At 36.0% G+C, this 17384-nt stretch overlaps 1 protein-coding gene across 1 annotated transcript in view; it reads left to right on the plus strand.

Annotated features, from left to right (window-relative positions):
* The window catches only part of COL4A4 (collagen type IV alpha 4 chain), a 71934-nt gene that overhangs the window by 3874 nt on the left and 50676 nt on the right, over positions 1-17384 (plus strand). Inside the window, exons 3-6 of the mRNA XM_075031838.1 lie at positions 973-1050; positions 11744-11878; positions 12771-12815; positions 14518-14634. Coding sequence (XP_074887939.1) covers positions 973-1050; positions 11744-11878; positions 12771-12815; positions 14518-14634 — 375 coding nt within the window. The remainder of the gene's footprint in view (positions 1-972; positions 1051-11743; positions 11879-12770; positions 12816-14517; positions 14635-17384) is intronic.

Below are 17384 nucleotides of genomic sequence, written 5' to 3' on the forward strand. Positions count from 1 at the left end.
TCCTTTTAAAATTACTTTGATCATTTACACAATTTTGCTGAAAAAAATAATGTCACCTAGTGGACATTCCAGCCATCTAAGTGAGTTTGTAAATGCATATGGTATGTATAATCGGTATATGTTTAATCCTACACTTCAGGAAATAGAAAAAAGTAATATAATAATGTTCACTTAACACACAATAGGTCTACTGAATTTACATTTTGTTGTGTTTCAGTTTCTCCTTGGATATGGGTTTTTTCCTCATTGCAATTTGATGAAACAAAATAGTCACTTCTTTACTATTAAGAGGACAATGACAGAAAGTTTTAATACAAGAAATAAGTAAAATAAGTAGGCAATGCATAATTACACCACACACATACTTCTTTCTTAATTTAATAGGCAAGAATTAAATACAAGGCTTTATTGCTGTGTGGGCTTGTTGCTCTTCAGCCTGTTTTGCCTTTTATCATTTAATTGTAGTTAAACAATCTCCTAACCTAATGTGAATGGTTACAAATTTCACATAATTACAAATTAAATTCTAATTCTGTTAAAATTTTTTCTAGATGCAGCCTATTTCCTTATTTGTATTTAGCATTACTTAACATAACTTGCAGGTAATGTCTTTCACCCTCTACAGCAACAGTAATAAGCTTTTGATTATTGCTTCTACTTTGCCAGCATGTTTATACTGATGAGAGGTCCAAGAAGATTAGCAGGATTTTAAATGTAGTGTTGATGTGTGTATTCTATTAAGCAAGCATTGGAAAAGGTTCATATGTGTCAAGCTGAAGATCTCCACAATATTCCAATGTTTGCTGCTCTGCCAAGTTTCTTCAGAATCACATTGCCCTCTGGGCATGCAAGGGTAGCCAAATCTTTTGCCTTAAAAATCATCTAATTGGATAATCTGTCCAATTGACAATATTTGATGAAGTGATTGTTGTCTGTTGCATATTGATAAATCCATAAATTTTTAATTTTTAGGGAGGATATGCATATATTGAGCCATGTGGGGGACAGGATTGTTCAGTTTGCCGGTGCTTTCCAGAAAAAGGATCGAGAGTAAGTGATGATTAGAACTAATGATAATTACAGTTGTAAATACTGTTCATTTTGTGCACGTTGCTGTTCTTTAAAATCAATATGGTTGACATAAATCAATATTCAGACATAAATAAGTCTGAATATAGCAAACTAGCATAATTCTCTCACTAGTATGCAGTACAGCTATCATCAAAGAAAGTTAAGATTTTTTTGTAAACAAGTTTGCTTGTAAATCAGGTTTGTAATAATTGTGGTGCCTTTTTTGTGTTAAGGATTCATTGAGATCAATCTAGTAGTTAGACAAAGGTTATTCTTAATATATTAAATTTAGAAATCTATGCTTGTTTTCTACTAAGAGGTTGGTTAAAAGAGCATGTCTGTGCCATTTACTAGTTTTATGAGAACTTAGGTGTTTCTTATTTGGGTTAGGTGATCCTGGAAAAGCTTGCAGACTTTTTATTTTAATAGCTTAAGGCACTAAGTATAAGAAATAAATCTGAATTTTCTTTGCCTTACAAATAATTGTAAAACATTGAATGAAGCCAAGGCATTTTCATATTATACATTAAAATTAGTAACTGTGCATGTTGCTATTTGTTAATTGAAATATGGTCTAGTGATGACTAGTTTATCTTGACTGTTCTTTCTCAAAATACATATTTATACAGTGATAGCAAACAATTTAAATGTTACATGAGGAAAGGATTTAGATACATGCCCTGATTAGTGAACAACTGAAAAATTGTCAGTTTAGTGATGGAAATTGTTTTCTTTCAAAGTACTGATGTTAAAGTTTAGGGTTAGAAAGCTTGAACATGGTGGATCAGGTTTTGGAAGAGCTGCATGCCCCATATTTTTGTGTACAACCAGAATTGCTACAAAAGCAAGACACACCTTACCCTTCCTCTGCTTCTGCAGTTAGCTGCATGCTTTGCTGTGTCATGATCACTGCTCTGGTGTCCTTGGATCCTATCCTAATCCTCCAGGATTATGTCTATACCGAAGTCCTCCATGCTGTAGGATTTTCATAATAGGGGCCTAGGATGCGTCTATCTCTGTAACACTGTGTTAACAAAAGGGCATCCCAGGAAAAGTATTTTGACTAGCAGCATTGCAGTGTCTCTCAGCACTACTGAATAGACTGTTTTGGATACCAAAAACCTGATCTGAAGTGCCGTTTAAAAACAACTGACTTTGAAACTATAGGAAACTTCCCTGATTCTGGTTCTCTCTCAGTAGCCTGGAAGTTCTGAATTACATGCCAGTGAATAATATCAGTGAATAATAAATACTGCAGTCATTATGGCTGTTTCCTAAGCTGTCCTCCCCACCACAGGTAAACTGAACTATGGTTTGTGCATTTGCAGTTAGTTTTTTAAATAATTCCAAGGATCTGGACCTAAGTGCCAAATAGAAGTGTAATAAAAATTTCAAAATAAATTCAATGTCATTATGCAAACATAAGTCTGAGAATTTTCTGAAACAGCTCTGAAATACGTATGCGCACTGATGGATAAAGTCTCTCCAATGTAATATGAATTTATATTTCATGCAATCATTTCTGTTAATCAATATGCAAGAAATAGAAGTAGTTATCAGACCCTACATGAAATATGGCTTAACTAAACACCACTTCAGGTAGATTGTTGCAAATATTTTCTATACAAATGTATGGTGATGAATTATTTTCTATAGGATTACTTAATCTTTTTTTCATCCTGTTGATTTCTAAACCCTGCTGTGTTCTGCCTTTACACTCTGACATGCTAACTTTACTTTCCTAGCTTTTGTGGAGACTACCCATTACAAAATAAAAGATTTGTTTACCTTATTTTAGCTTCCTAGAATGCAAAACATCTGCTTTATCTACTTTTCTGTCTGAATCCTGCTCCCAGGCTGGTTCCTCAGAGTTTTGCATCTTCCTCAATCCTCTCTTTAAAGTGCAAGAAATAAACGATTATTGAAAGCATCTGGCATTGTACAGTTTGCAAGCCTAAAATTTCAGAAATGTACAGTTATTATTTAATAAAATAATCCTTCTCTGTAGAGAAGTTAAGGGCAATAGTATAAATTTGGTTGCCTAGCACCATATTTGTTCCTTTTTCACTATTTAGCACAGGCTAGCTGTCAAAATTAAGGATGAGCTGGCCCCCTCAGCAAACATTTGCTGAAAGCACAAAAAGATTCTAGAAAATTCATGTACTTGCTGGCAAAAGGCAGTCGTACAATAATCTCATCTAGCCCAGCTGGAAAGCCAACCTTACAGCAGCCCTCAAAGTTAACAAGTCTTTATTCAGCTCTGCTAAACCAACTGCAATATCAGGGACTTCTGCAGAGGCTGAATGAGAAAGGCGGCATCTGAGTGAGCTACATCAGTATATGTATTGAGTTACATTGATATACTTAGACCAGTCCACCTATTTTTTATTTTTATGTTTTAATCTTTTTTACCACAGGGAGTCAGATGTAGGGTATTCCCTTCATGGTCTTCCATTGAACATGGTAATCTAAGATTTACAGGGAAGCAAGGGCAAACTGTCTCGTTGTACTGCTAAGGTATCATCTCTGTTAGAAACACACAAGGTCAGACCTATTATGAATTGATTAAACATGTTATTGAAAGTCTTCCAAGAACTGCAACCAAATTCTTCATTAGACTAGCTGGAACATGACCATTCATATGTTATTCTGAATCTTTGTTGTTGGCTGAATACTTCCAAATAGAGTTCCAGTTTCAATGGAATGTTACCTCCCCTAAAAAGTGCACTGGGGGAGAAGCTATTTAGCAAAGTGCATTATTTGTAATACACCTGGTGGAATGTATAGGAATTATTATCCATAGGAAAGACACTCATTGTATCATAATGTAGACTTTGTGCTAGATAGATGTCATAGGTCCAACTTGCAAGTGATAGTTTAACATCTGAATAAGGACCTAAGCAGTTTGTTTCACGCATTGCTAATGGTCACTTCCCTACATCTTTCTCCACACACTGGTGAAAAGAAGATTTTTAGAGAAGTCAGAATATCTATCTGCTGATAAAACAGCAGTTGTATAGTTTCAAAGTTAAGGTGTGCCCATCTGATAAGGATTTCACTTTGTCAGCAGACTGTGAGGAAAATATTGTTGCTAGTTTCATTTGAGGGACTTTTGTTTACATGTAAAACACTATGAGAGGTATTTGATGACATTGCTGTTTTACAGATTTTAGAATGGTACCTTCCTTTTTAGACTTTCAGTGGAAGCATTGCCCACTGGACAGTTAGCTAGCAAAGTGAACAAATAGGTTATTTCTATGTTTGGAGCAGACTTATAGTCAATCCATAACAAAGATTTCTACTAAAATTACAGTAGAACAAAAGTCTTAGAGCTGATATAAATCAGCTTTGTTTATTTGTATTTACTAGTGACAAGTGAAGTGTGTTCACATTTTGTAAAACTAAAAACATTGTAAGCTGCATATGACATAACTGTAGCCCTTATCCTTAATGTCTCTCCACTAAAATAGTAAAAAACCTAGGGTAATAAGAGAATAGACACCTAAAATTAAACTCCTAAATATATTTACATTTATGAGTTAAGTAGAATGGCTGTCCGGAGTGTAGTATACTCTGAAGTTTCCATAGGAAAGTAGGACCTCAAATCTTGCCCTACTGTCTTTGGCATAATGACCTTTCTTTCTATCTATCCACTTTTTTGAATGCAGTCTAAGTATGATTAGTTAAAGCTGTGGTTACCAGGACAGTGTAAGAAAACTGTGCAGCTGACTGTGAATGCAACGGGAATTAAGACTTTGCCTTCTAGTTGGCCACTTGAAAATCTTTTAAATGTCAACATAGGAAGCCTTCTTCATTGTAAGTGGACAAGATAATTGAGCTTTTAGCTAGAGAAAAGATGACCATGGGAGTAAGAAAAGGGAAACTGCCATGGCCATACTTGAATATATTGAAATTGGGCAAGTTGGAAGAAAAGTAGAAGCAAATAGCTGAACTTTTATTTAATATTTATATAAACCCAGTATACTTATGCATTGGTTGCTGTATTGGGTTTTAGAGGAGCTTGTGTACCTGTCGTTTTTTCTTTCAACCTTAGATAACTCTGTGCTATAAATAGATTTGTGTTACTATTCATTAGCAAGAAATCACTGTCTGAAAAACATTCTAGTCACTATTTCTAGCAGTATATCCCATTCTGATATCATTACAGTTGTCCACATCACAATGAAGGTTCGACTTCTGTTTAATTGGGATTACAGGCTTGTTGGAATTAGTTTTATATTATACTGTTTATCTCTTGATCTCATGTCACAACTCAAAAGGACTCTTTCTTCCATAGGACACCCTTAAAATGTGCCGTTAAATCTCTGTGCATACTGTGTGCTACTGTACATATTCATTTAAGAACTATAGAACAGATGAGGGGAGAAAGTCATTAGTGAAGGTATACATGCTAGTAAGCATCCAACATGATTTTTAGTGCCAGTCTGGAACAACTGAGACTTTCTCCTGCCTCTTCTATCCCACTCAGGGTCTTCTAGTAGGCAGTAGCAGTCAATGTTTTTAATCAGAGGCAAAGAGCAACTTCATTGTTTCAGATTTTTTTCCCTTCTTCCTCTTTGGTCTCATATAAAGTCCATGATTTTAATTTTCTCCTGATATGTCCAATAAACAGTGAAACCTTTCCTCCATTTCCTCCTCTTTCTCTAACTTGGGAAGTTGCTTCCTTGATAACTCTTGCAGTGTTGTATCAGAGGCCTCAAAAATGCTGGCTGCTCTAACAGAATTTAGATAGTTAAAAAAATGTTTGCAGTTAGCACTGACCAATTGTAAACCTGTCCTGTGCCGACCCCGGAGTTTGATCCCATTCAATTCCTTTGGCTTTGTTTATAGAGTTAAGTAGATTTAGAAAGCAAGCGTCTATTCATGACCCAACCTGATCTAGCTTCTATGAGATCATGTGAAATGCCTGGAGCAAAGTGAACAATAAATATAACTCAGCAAGACCAACGTTCGTTCTTTTGCAGATGAAGCGAGTGGCCTATTTTCATACTAGTGTAGGAGAGACCCTAGCAGACAGAAAACTGAGAGAAAGGTCTCACATTTTCTGGCATATGAGGTGTAAGGAATAAGCATTCACAAGAGATGCTAAGACTGTTGGTTGTCACAGGTAAGTTAGAAAGTCAGCTGATGTATACTTCAGGGCAGTAGGGTAAGAATGGTTAACTCTATAGTAGGTCTGTCTTCTGGCATCACTTCTCTTGTAATATCTCCCTAGTAGATCTTGTGGGTTAACTGAGTCCAATTTACAGCACAGCGTAAACATAGTTAAGATTCACTAACTGGGAAACTGTGCAAATTCTGTTTGGTTTGGGGAGTAAGAGGCATTTATTAAATAACACTTTTTTGCATGTCAGTATGCAATGGCAGTCTGTCATTCACATGGAATATCCAGCACTTGTATTTGAATTTTCAAGCTGCACACTCAGGAAATGAAAACATAAAATCAATCTATTTGATCTCAAATACATGTGCTTAGTTGAATCCACTGTAAAAGATGTATGCACACTAGCATCTGATGAAACCCAGATCTCTCCCACTATTTGCCTCATACTAGTTGATAATTTTTCACAGTGTATTAGCTATGATACAGTTTTAAAATAGAAGATTCCTGAGACCGGTTATTCATGAGGCCCCCTAAATCTATATCTGAAGCAGATCACACTTTTTTTTATAGCTGGGCAGAGCAGTAGGCAGTTCTCTGGCTCTAGAAGTTAGGATTTGTACTGGTAGGGAATGGAGCCTCCTTACTGGAATGTGGAATAGGAACAGGATCACTCCATTCTCCTCACTGTAAGGTCTCTTTGAGGCTGTTCTTCATATACAATGTTCAGCTACAGCATCTGTAAATTAGCATTTCTCATATTAGACATATTTCCAAATTTTTCAAAAGTTTTGATCTTGTTAAATTATTCCTTCTTTTGTTCTTGAGCATCTTTCTTTCCTCAATACTTTTGGTTCCCCTGTCCCACCACACTAAAAATAGTGTTTTTCTCAGTTGCTGCAGATTGGCAAGCTTTTCCACATCAGACAAGACAAAACTCTACAAAATCATTCTTTTTCATATATTTGAATCAACCAAAAATTGCCAACCAGTGACTTGTTTCACTAAAATGAATCAAAGCAAAAGTTAATTTTATTCTATTAGCTAATTATTTGTGGTCTAAAATGCTCTATTTGCAGCTCTCTGCTTTCAAGCATTAACAGTGTTTCTTAGAGTTTCAGTGCCAAATTATGTATTGTTCAGTGGTTTAACACAGTAGTGACACCCACTGGCTTAAAGGATACTTCTTCTTTTCTTGGTTCCACAGGGTTAAAACACAAAACAAAGTAAACTGTGAAAAATATTTCCAGCATTTCAGTGGAATTTGTTGTGCTTCATTGAAGTATCACTGTGAATACTAAGCGCCATCATCAGGTACTATGTTCTTGTAGCATATTGGATCATTGAAAAATATCATGAAAGAACATAGAATTTTCCAGTAGTTTGCAGCATGATCCAGATGCTGAGAAAAGTCAAGCACTAAGACTTACTATTGCATTTAATTTGGCTCAAAATCTGACTATAAAAAACAAGTTATTTAATACTGAAAAGTAGTTATGCGATCTACTGTTTCTGAACAAACTGAGAATAAAGTCCATGCCATATACTAGTCTGACCCTCACTCACTGCTTAACCCACAGTCACAGGAAAAATTGCTCTATTAAGGACAAGAAAGTGGATTTAATGCCAAGTTGTGTGCTTTCTCAGATTTTCTCATCTTGATAGAGTTAATATTTAGAAGGTTTATTTTGGAGCCTTGACTTACAGTGAAAATGGTTTTGGTCCCAGTCCTACACAGTTACAGTGGAGGAGTGGAAACTTTCCAGAATGGACACCCCTATGAGCCCTGGAAGCTGTGGCTTTGCTGTGTGATAGACCTGCTCTTCGAAAAGGGGAGAGGACTTGGGTGGAGCTTAGAGTAGCAGCAGATGCTCCCACCTCACTAAGCAAATTACAAAAGAAAACATCTGTCTGCAAATGCCTTTGTGTGCACTCCTTCCTTGCCCCCAAACTGCTCTACTTTCCTCCCTTTCTCTGTCTTGCTCCTGGTAAAATGAGAAGGACTGGTAACAAGCCAGAGTCTAGTGCAGAATGAAAAACGGCACTATATTATTTGCCTACAGTCTGATTCTGTGGAGTTGCTGGGCATTTTCATTTTTGTTCATGTGAAGTGAAGTAAATGCATTTCACATATCACTGGTACATCCACATAGCTTGTAACATAGGGTACTGTCCTAATTGAAGGCAATAACTGGACTTCTTTTGACTTTATTGATAATGAGAAGCAAGACAGAATTCACTGTATTAGCATGAACTAGATTTTTGATTTCCAATTAAGACTCCTTTAAAACATTGTGCTTTCAGACAATTACATGCTCAGGGCCCTCTAAAAATCAGTGTCTCAGGCAATGAAAAAAAGTAATTCCAAATAACCTTGGCCATTGCCTTTTGCAAACAGTATTAAATGCTTTGCTGCATGATTCTCAAGTATTTGCAGTCTTAGTCTTAGGAAGCATACTTAATTAAAAAAAATATAGTCTTGTTTTGTCAAAAGTCAGTTTCTTACTGCAGGTCAAGCCCAGGATATGCTAAAATAACAGACCATAGTCTTGGCATGGGTAGTTCCTGACCTAGACAATTAACAAGGCATTGAAATCCTAAAGGAATTTATTGGCATCAGATGGCAGAGCAGGCATAATATTCTGTTCATTTTAACTGAGCTAATTTGTCATTTCCACATGAGCATGACTACCTTCATCCTCTTTATTTGTACAGCTGTCCTGAGACTGTAATGCTGTGGTAGTCACATTGGATGGGCACAAATAATAGATGTGATAATAGATGTTATGACATGGTATCAGTTTGGTCTTAACAAAGCTCCCAGTCATTATCAGTCTTTGAGCTGAAAGAAAGAGAGACAATCCACCAGCTTCACATGGCATGCTAAAGTTGTATCAGCTGTCAAACCTATTGTGAATTCTGGATTCAGTGACTCTGTTTTATGACTTCACTGCCTCCTACCGAAGACATAAACTGTGGAGTCAATTAAATTCACAGGGTAGCAACTAATGAAGACATTTTATCAGCCTAAAGGACTACACATCCTAGAAGTGTTTATTGGTTAATTATGATGGATATTTACCACAGAATTCATACAGTGTCTTAGCTTTTTTTTGAGTACTATAAAAATCACGTCTATTCAACTGTCCAAAGGATATAACATGATTTGAAAATTTTCTCTTTCAACTCATGAATGCAGAGTGTACACACTATGAATTGAAAATATTAAAGTTGCTGCAGAAACTTGTCAACAAAATGCATTGTTAAGACAAAGGCATTGGAGTATTAGTGAGAAACATCTATGCATTTTTTTTCCTGCTGATGGTTGTTGCATTTTGCATGGTAACAGCTATTTCAGTGTACTAATAAAACGTACTGCTTCCAGCAGAGTGGATGGTTCAAACAGTTGTATTTTACTATATTATTAGTCTCATTCATTTCACTTTTCTTATACTCAAAATTATGCTTTAATTAAAATGGTCATCCAGTCTTTTTTTTATCAAGTATTTAAAGGGTGTAATAGCTGCTTTAAGAGTACTAAATGAATAAATTTGGTTTTGCAACTGAGAACGCGCAAGGCACTGCCAATAGACAGGCTACAATTGTTCATCCAAGCAAATACTCAAACACCCAGAATCCTGGCTGTCCATTCATTGTTAACAAGGATGCAGAATCAGCAGATTTTAAGACTAGTAGCCCTTAATTTGCATAATATTTTACACTGCTTAAATTATGGTATCAAGAAAATTGTAACTGTTGCTGAAGACAACATACTGATTCTGCCCTGGAATTTTTGCCAGTGACTTCACTGGAAGCAGGACCAAGGTTTAAGTGGGAGGGGCCAGTAAAGACAAATGGAACATGAATTGTATGAGGATACTTTTTCAGGTAGTCCTTATTTCTAAGTGCAGGCCTTATTTTCCTAGCTTCTGGACTAAATTCCTGTTCATAGCTTCAGGCCAGTGGTGATCCAGTCCTACCTCCAGTAGAGCATAAGCCTATAGTATTTCCTGTTCCAAGCATGTAGTAAGTTACCTTCTCATTACTCTGTTTCTTTGCTGGTTTGATTGGATGATGTGTACCATACATTTCTTCACTTCATGTCTGACTGTCAAATCACGCTGATTTTACTGACATATTTTAAAAGACAAATAGAGAATAAAAAGAGATTTAGGTCCTTGCTTGTAATGCACAAGATAAGATGTTCTTTGGACAGTTTCAGTCATTGAAATGTTTACACTGAGAAGCATGCAGTTCAATTCTGTTGCTTCAACATAATTTGACTCCTGAAGCTAACCTATCTGCTTAAAATCACCTTTGATTTCTGTCATTTTTTTTTCCTTCAATCCATTCATAGAAATAAACATATGGTCTGTCATGTCTGAGAATGGAGGTTGTACTGAAATATCCTTTGCTGCCCTCAAGTGGTCTTAGAGCCATATGCTTTTCTTGGGAATGCATAGGGCTCCATTTTGCTCTCTTTTTTAATAATGTGGTATAATTGATTTGATGAATTCTGAGAAGAAAGCAAAACACTTCAGTTGGGAAGCAAAACAAGTTATAGCTAAACAAAGATAACAATGCAGAATGAAAAAGATGAGTAGGAGAAATAGAGACCTGTAAATACGTAGATTTTGTGGGGTGAAAGTGTAGACAGCTCATGTGTGAAGTCTGATTAGAAAGCTTGCTTTATTCAGCACTTTGAATCTCTGATTTAATAGTTGTTTAGCAGCACAGAACAAAACCTGCAACAAATCCAAAACAACTCCACACCAATGCTACAGACTGAAAAATCGAGTTGGCATGGGAAGTATTTTTACTTCAGGAGAATATATATTACCTTGCAAAAGTTAGTAGAAATCCATGGAGACGGTCTGTATGGCACTGTAGATACAGATACTCAATTTAGAGCTATATATAGATAAATGGCATTCTGCAACCTCCCAAACCATTGTAACACAATCTGTTAAAATTGATACTTTATGCAAATATGTTGGCCAGTAACTATCATTTTTCTCTGCAGGGAACTTCACAACTTTTAAATAAGGCATTAATATCTGAGAATGGTGATGAAAGATATGTGAGCTAGAAATACTTAAGATAATTAGCATATAGTGTGACTTAAAAGAAAGAGGAAACTCTCTTGATTTGTTCTGACTGTGTACAAAGTGCCTTTGTCTAAAATGAGCTATCACTTCTCTGGTGGCAAAAATATGATGCTCAGTGGAGTCTTATTCTTGCAGAACGTACTACTTACATTGGTAGAGCCAGGAAGACTTGCAGTTTATCCCAGGCATCTCAGAGAGGTGCTGCTGGAAACCTGATGAAGGTGAAAAGAAATTATTGCCTTGAGCAAGTTGTTAAATTTGAGGGTCATGTTCCTATAGCATCTAATGTATGGAACAGATCTGCAGGCTGTCAACAAACTGTTTTGAATCATGAGTATGTATACATTGTTAAGCCTTGTTTTATCCATACAGTCATCTCCGAAATGCTGCCTGCTGCGAGATTTACAGCAGTAGTCATTCAACTTCTTTGGACTCTTTTCAGGGTCAGCCTGGTGAGCTGGGAGCTCAAGGTCCGATTGGGTCCTTGGGATCTACAGGACCAGCTGGTCTGCCAGGGGAAAAAGGACGGAGAGGTGAGAATGGGCAGCCTGGGCCAGCTGGAGAAAAAGGTGATAAGGTAGGAAACACCATTGACGTAGTATGTAATGTTAAATATTGGCAAGTGAAACAGAACCTGAATGATCAAAAATCATTTGCCAAACTATACTCTTGCTCACACACCATTCTCACTAAAATTAATTACAGCTTTCTTGAAAAAATGTTTTGGGGACTTTTTGCTGTGGATTGCAAAATGAGACTTGTCAGAAGACATAAAATAAAATGAAACAGATCTTGTCTCTGATTGTTGTATACCATGTCATCCTCCTTAACCTCAAAGAGGGCTGTGGGAGGAATGTGGAACTAGAGGGAGGAGTATGGTGCTTTTAAAAGTGCTGTACACTAAACAGAATTTTATTACCACTTACGGAGTATAAATTGCAGTTCAGGTCCATATCTTTCATAGCTGTACAATCCCTGTGCTTGGCTCTTGGTAATTTATATTAGTTTTAATGGTCTAATTTCATTGATCTCAGTGGATGACTGAAATCACTAATATCAGTATCTAGCACACCTGAAATGTAAGCACTGTAAATAGAAATTGTGCTGCTGGTATTATCAAAACAGGAGCAGGGCTGTGAAATTACGTACAGATTTGTTTTGTAAGTTATAGGCAACATTCCCTTCTCTGTCATTTTGTAATCTTTGGAGTATGAGTGAGTATGAGTTAGACATTTGTCCTGTACTGTACCATTTGTTACATGGGTAGCTATTGGCACTAGCCTCCTGCTAAGCCCATATATCTTTTTTCAGATATTTATTTCTGACAATTACAGCTTTTGATTCATATTTCAAACCAACAAGACTGTTTCTTATTTCTTGCTATATAGTATCACATATTCTTGTTTTTCATTCTTTTTAAGAGTTAATGACCTCAGCAACTTTGTTTTTTTCATGTCACCTGTCTTTAGGGCCCGACTGGAGTCCCAGGATTTCCTGGTTTAGATGGTGTTCCTGTACGTATTGAATGAATATTGCTTTATAAAAATTGCAGTTTCTATAAAGTCATAGCAAGTCCTCTAACAGAATAATACACTTGATAAATTTGTTTGGCTTTATACCTATTAATACCATATCACCTACAGAATTACATATTTTGCAAAAATTGAAAATAGCCAGGTTAACTTCAACTGTGTTTATTACTGATAAACTCCACAAAATCCCAATGAGGTAAGTACATAATTTTCATGCAAGAGTTGGGCAGTGAAGGTAGAGGCTAGCCCATGTCCGTGTAGTATGTGTCAGTACTAGGATTAAAAACAATTGAGTTTATTTTCTCAGGCTCTATAGCAGGCTGTATTCTGCTTGCTACATTCTTAACATCTCTGAAAGTATCTCAAATGATGTACTGTTTTTGTTTCAAACATTCTGATTTTTGCTTGTAATCCTTTTGCAGGAAATAAAAGAAACCACTGTGTCCAATAATTTTAACCTGAATAGGGACTGAAGAAGGAAAGTGGGTCCTAAATATATCTTTATAAGCATGTGATTATAGATTTTTCTGAATGTCTTCTTCAGCGTGGAAATGGGTCTGGTGAAAGAAAGATACTATCTCTTAGATACAGTATTTTGAAAAATGCTGTTTATTAGAACTGAATTCCTATGCTGTTATTAGTTTCATATGGATCAAACAAAGTTAAAATGTTGAATTTTGAAAGTGAAAACAGAACCAGAAACTGAGTGGGTGTCTTAGCATCTGCTTGTCAGCTGTCCACACTTGACAATGGGATGATTGCCAGAATGTCTGTATAATGTAGAGGTCACAGGCCAAAATTTAGCACAAAAAAAGAAGTACTCCCAAGAAATGTGTATTCTTTTTATGAAAAAAGTTAATTAAAAAAGTGTCCACAAATTGGGATGAAGAACCTTAAAGACAGGAAGGAGGTAAAATTGACAAAAACATTTCAGCAAACAGCCAGGATACCTTCCTGATGATTTTTCAGACACCACCCCCCCCCCCCCAAAAAAAAAAATTGGGGTCAAAATTACTATTTGTTCCTTAGAAAAAGGTTTAATTCTGTGAAAATAATTTTTCCTCCAGTGGAAAGATCATTCCAAAGGAAGTCTCACTATTTCTGTTGCTTCGTGTCTAATTTGCTGTAGAACTAACCCCTATCTGGATATTGGTTAGTTCTTGCCAGGTTAGAAGATCTTCCTCAATTCTTGAATGTATAGTCATAATCTTTGTGATTACTGTGTGCTTGAGTCAAGCTGTGTCCGGTTTTTCCTTGTTTTATCCTATCAATTAAAAAATGCAAGGCTGTTTGAGATGACTTTTGTATATTTCTTCAGCTTTTCTTTACAGCCACAAGAAAGGTTATAGTTAGAGGGCTAGTCTGCTTTCTCTGAGAAGATAGCACATTACTTTTTGACTCAAGTAAGAGCTTGGTCTGGCCCTCTTAACCAGTGCTGTCCCTGTTATATTTGCTGTGCAAAGAAAAAGATATAAAATAACTTGCATCATTTGCTATACACAAAAAAATTTCTATTGATCACAATAGAAAACATGTCTAATGGAAAGAGTATGAAGCTGGGACCACTGTGAGATGCCCTCTGTTTCAGATCTGAGATATTTGTTTCTGAACTGTTCTGTTAATTTAAAAAGTAATTCCCTATTTATCATGGTGTATCTCTAATAAATATTAAACTGTCTTTCAGGGATTACCAGGAAGTGAAGGACCCAGGGGCAGGCGTGGTTTAGACGGCTGCAATGGTTCAAGAGGAGATCCAGGATTTCCAGGCGAAAATGGTTATGTTGGACCAAGAGGTCCTTATGTACGTGAAAGGCATTCCTACCATCTATGAATACTGTATGTGTACATTTCCCACCCAAGCTAACAGGTCTTAAAATGAAAGGAGTTTTAGACTATGGCACTAGCTTTACACTGCACAATGAATTTCCAGGCCTTCTTACTAAGGTTAATGGGAGTGAAGGACACTTGGTGCCTTAACAGATTAAGTTTAAGCTTGAATGGGAAATAAGTTCCTATATCCTTGAAGTATATATGTCTACCTTGAGAGTTAAATTCTGCTTTGTTTCCCCAGTACGTAACCCCACACCAAAGCTAATACCATTTCATCGAAGTACAACTGAGAAGGAGTAGCTTGAAGCCATCGTAGCATTTATCAATACTTGAAATTTCTAAAAAGTCTTAATAGGAGGGACATAGCTGAGGTGAATTAGCAATAACTGGAAGTTACAACAAGTTTAAGTCCTGTAACACTTGAAGATTTTTAGTGGTTGATCACACAAGTATATGTGCCACTTTTTACATATACCTATTCATGACTGCTCTGTGCACACCTAATCTAGCCTGGGTGTTTATCTGTATAAATAGAAATAATTTCAGTTAAAATGTTTAAAATTAGCACTTTAATATCATTTACTTTTGCTGTTAAAATGGAAAGCATTTTAAAATTGTTTAAATAGTTGTGTTAGCAGTGCTCTTCCAATGAAGATAAAACACAGATTCATGTCAGTAAGGGATCTAAATTACTGTAGCTCCAAAGAAATTTTGCTGAACAGATCTAGTCCCCAGTCTTTGACTTTCCATAGAAACAAGTTTTAGGTCTGAATGATTAATAGTTGATTAGTTGGTCTAAGAGTGTCCCTGGAATTTTCTAATTAAAACAATAAAAACAACTGCAATTTACATGAAAAGTCAAATGTGTTTGGTAGGAGCTAAATAAGATGCTGATTCAGCCATAGGGAATCAAAAAATGTTCAGTGGGTGCCAGAGTTGAAAGATGTTGTAAAAAATACAGCAATTAGAAAAAAACATACAATTTCAGTCTTGGATCTGTAATAAATGCTATGAAATACACAACCTGCTAAAAAACTTGATAATAACCTCAGTTGTTATACCTCTTAAAGTAACCTATTAACCCTCCAAATGGTAAGATGACTTCTGCTCAAACTCTAATTTTACCTGTATTTTCTTATTATGGCTTTCAAAATAGAATTTTGCCTTTTATAATTGGCCAAACGACATAAAGGAAAAATGAGACATAGGACAAATTACAGCATAAATCCTCCCAATTCCAGGAGCATGCTCTTTGACAGGCCTAGAAAAGTATTTACAACCTACAAAGAATGGGAGACAAAATAGGCATGTAGCTTTGAATATGCACACTAAAATTCCAGTGCAAATTAATTTAGCTACCCAGAAAAAGCAGACATAGTAACCATATTTGCTTGTGTGCAAGAATGCTATTCCAACCTCTCTATGCATGTTGCCTATTTCTAAATCAATTTGTTGCACCAAGGACCAACTTGACTATATATTACAGCTAACATTTTAATGTTATTCTTATTTATAATGTTGTTCTGTGTAATTTTAATTAACAGTGTACATACTCATCAGCTTTACTTCTGCTACCTTGTAGAATCTGTTTACCTCACCAATAAATTGGAAAAGTAGTTTCTATTTGTAAGCCCTTACCTAAGTCATGTAGAAGGTAACAAATTGAATCTAATAAAGACGTTTTATCATGCAAGAGAGCACATGTAAAATAACCAAATACAACTTCTGATGTGTTTAATGTGTTCCCTAGCAGCTGCTGTTTGACGTGTAATCTGCATCTAGTCTACTGTAGCTATATGCAGCTGCAGACAGCTGTAACTCTTCTTTTTATTCTACCATTCCAGGGATAAGTACTTTTCTTGTTTCATTCTGACTTCAGGATTTGAGCAGCCAGTGTATAATACCAGGAAAACAGTACAGTTTTAAAGTGGTTAAATTCCATGAAAAGCAGTATCCCATTTTATTGAAATAAATAGTTAAGTGGTTAAATGATATCCAGTACATTTAGATTTCAAGTGAGAAAACTTCAGAAATACTGTCTTAATATATCTATTCTTTAGATATGTACATATCATGCACTTAACAGTCATTTGAGCGTTACAATTAAAATTTGCAAAAGCAATCATCTGTTCCTGCTAAGTCAGGTTGAGGTTTCGAGTGTGCTAAGATTGGCAAAGTTTTATAAGGGACTCCACAGCAAGTACCACAGGGACTTAGTTTTTTAAAAAAACAGGGCCTTTAGGCATCAGATTATTTTTTTCATAGACTGTGAAACATATATCCTGATAGATGGAAATGTTGAAGAGTACGCATGTAACAGTCCATACTTTCAGCTTTTTAACTGTATGCAGAATCACACTAGATTCTTGTAAATCACAGCATGAACTTCTGGAGAAAGCAGAGTGCTAATACTTAAAGCCACTGACTCACTGAAAGAAAAGGTGGGCATATTGATATACTTGATACTAAGGTAAGATTTGTGAAGATTGTAGAATATTGACGTACCCAAGAACTAAGGAGCATCTAACAGAGCAAGAGTCCAGCAGCTGTGAGGAGCTCTTTTGCTCAACTGTACAGAAGGCAATTTTACTTTTAAGGGTCCTGTTAGATAAAAGAACTACAAAACGCTCATGCAGTAGTAGTGGTTCTAGTGGATTACCTAGGGATGTATGGGCACCAGAAAAGCACAGCCTGAGAAATTGTCGTTCAGTCTCCATAGAA

The sequence above is a fragment of the Buteo buteo genome, chromosome 7, assembly GCF_964188355.1.
Source record: "Buteo buteo chromosome 7, bButBut1.hap1.1, whole genome shotgun sequence".
Taxonomy (NCBI): domain Eukaryota; kingdom Metazoa; phylum Chordata; class Aves; order Accipitriformes; family Accipitridae; genus Buteo; species Buteo buteo.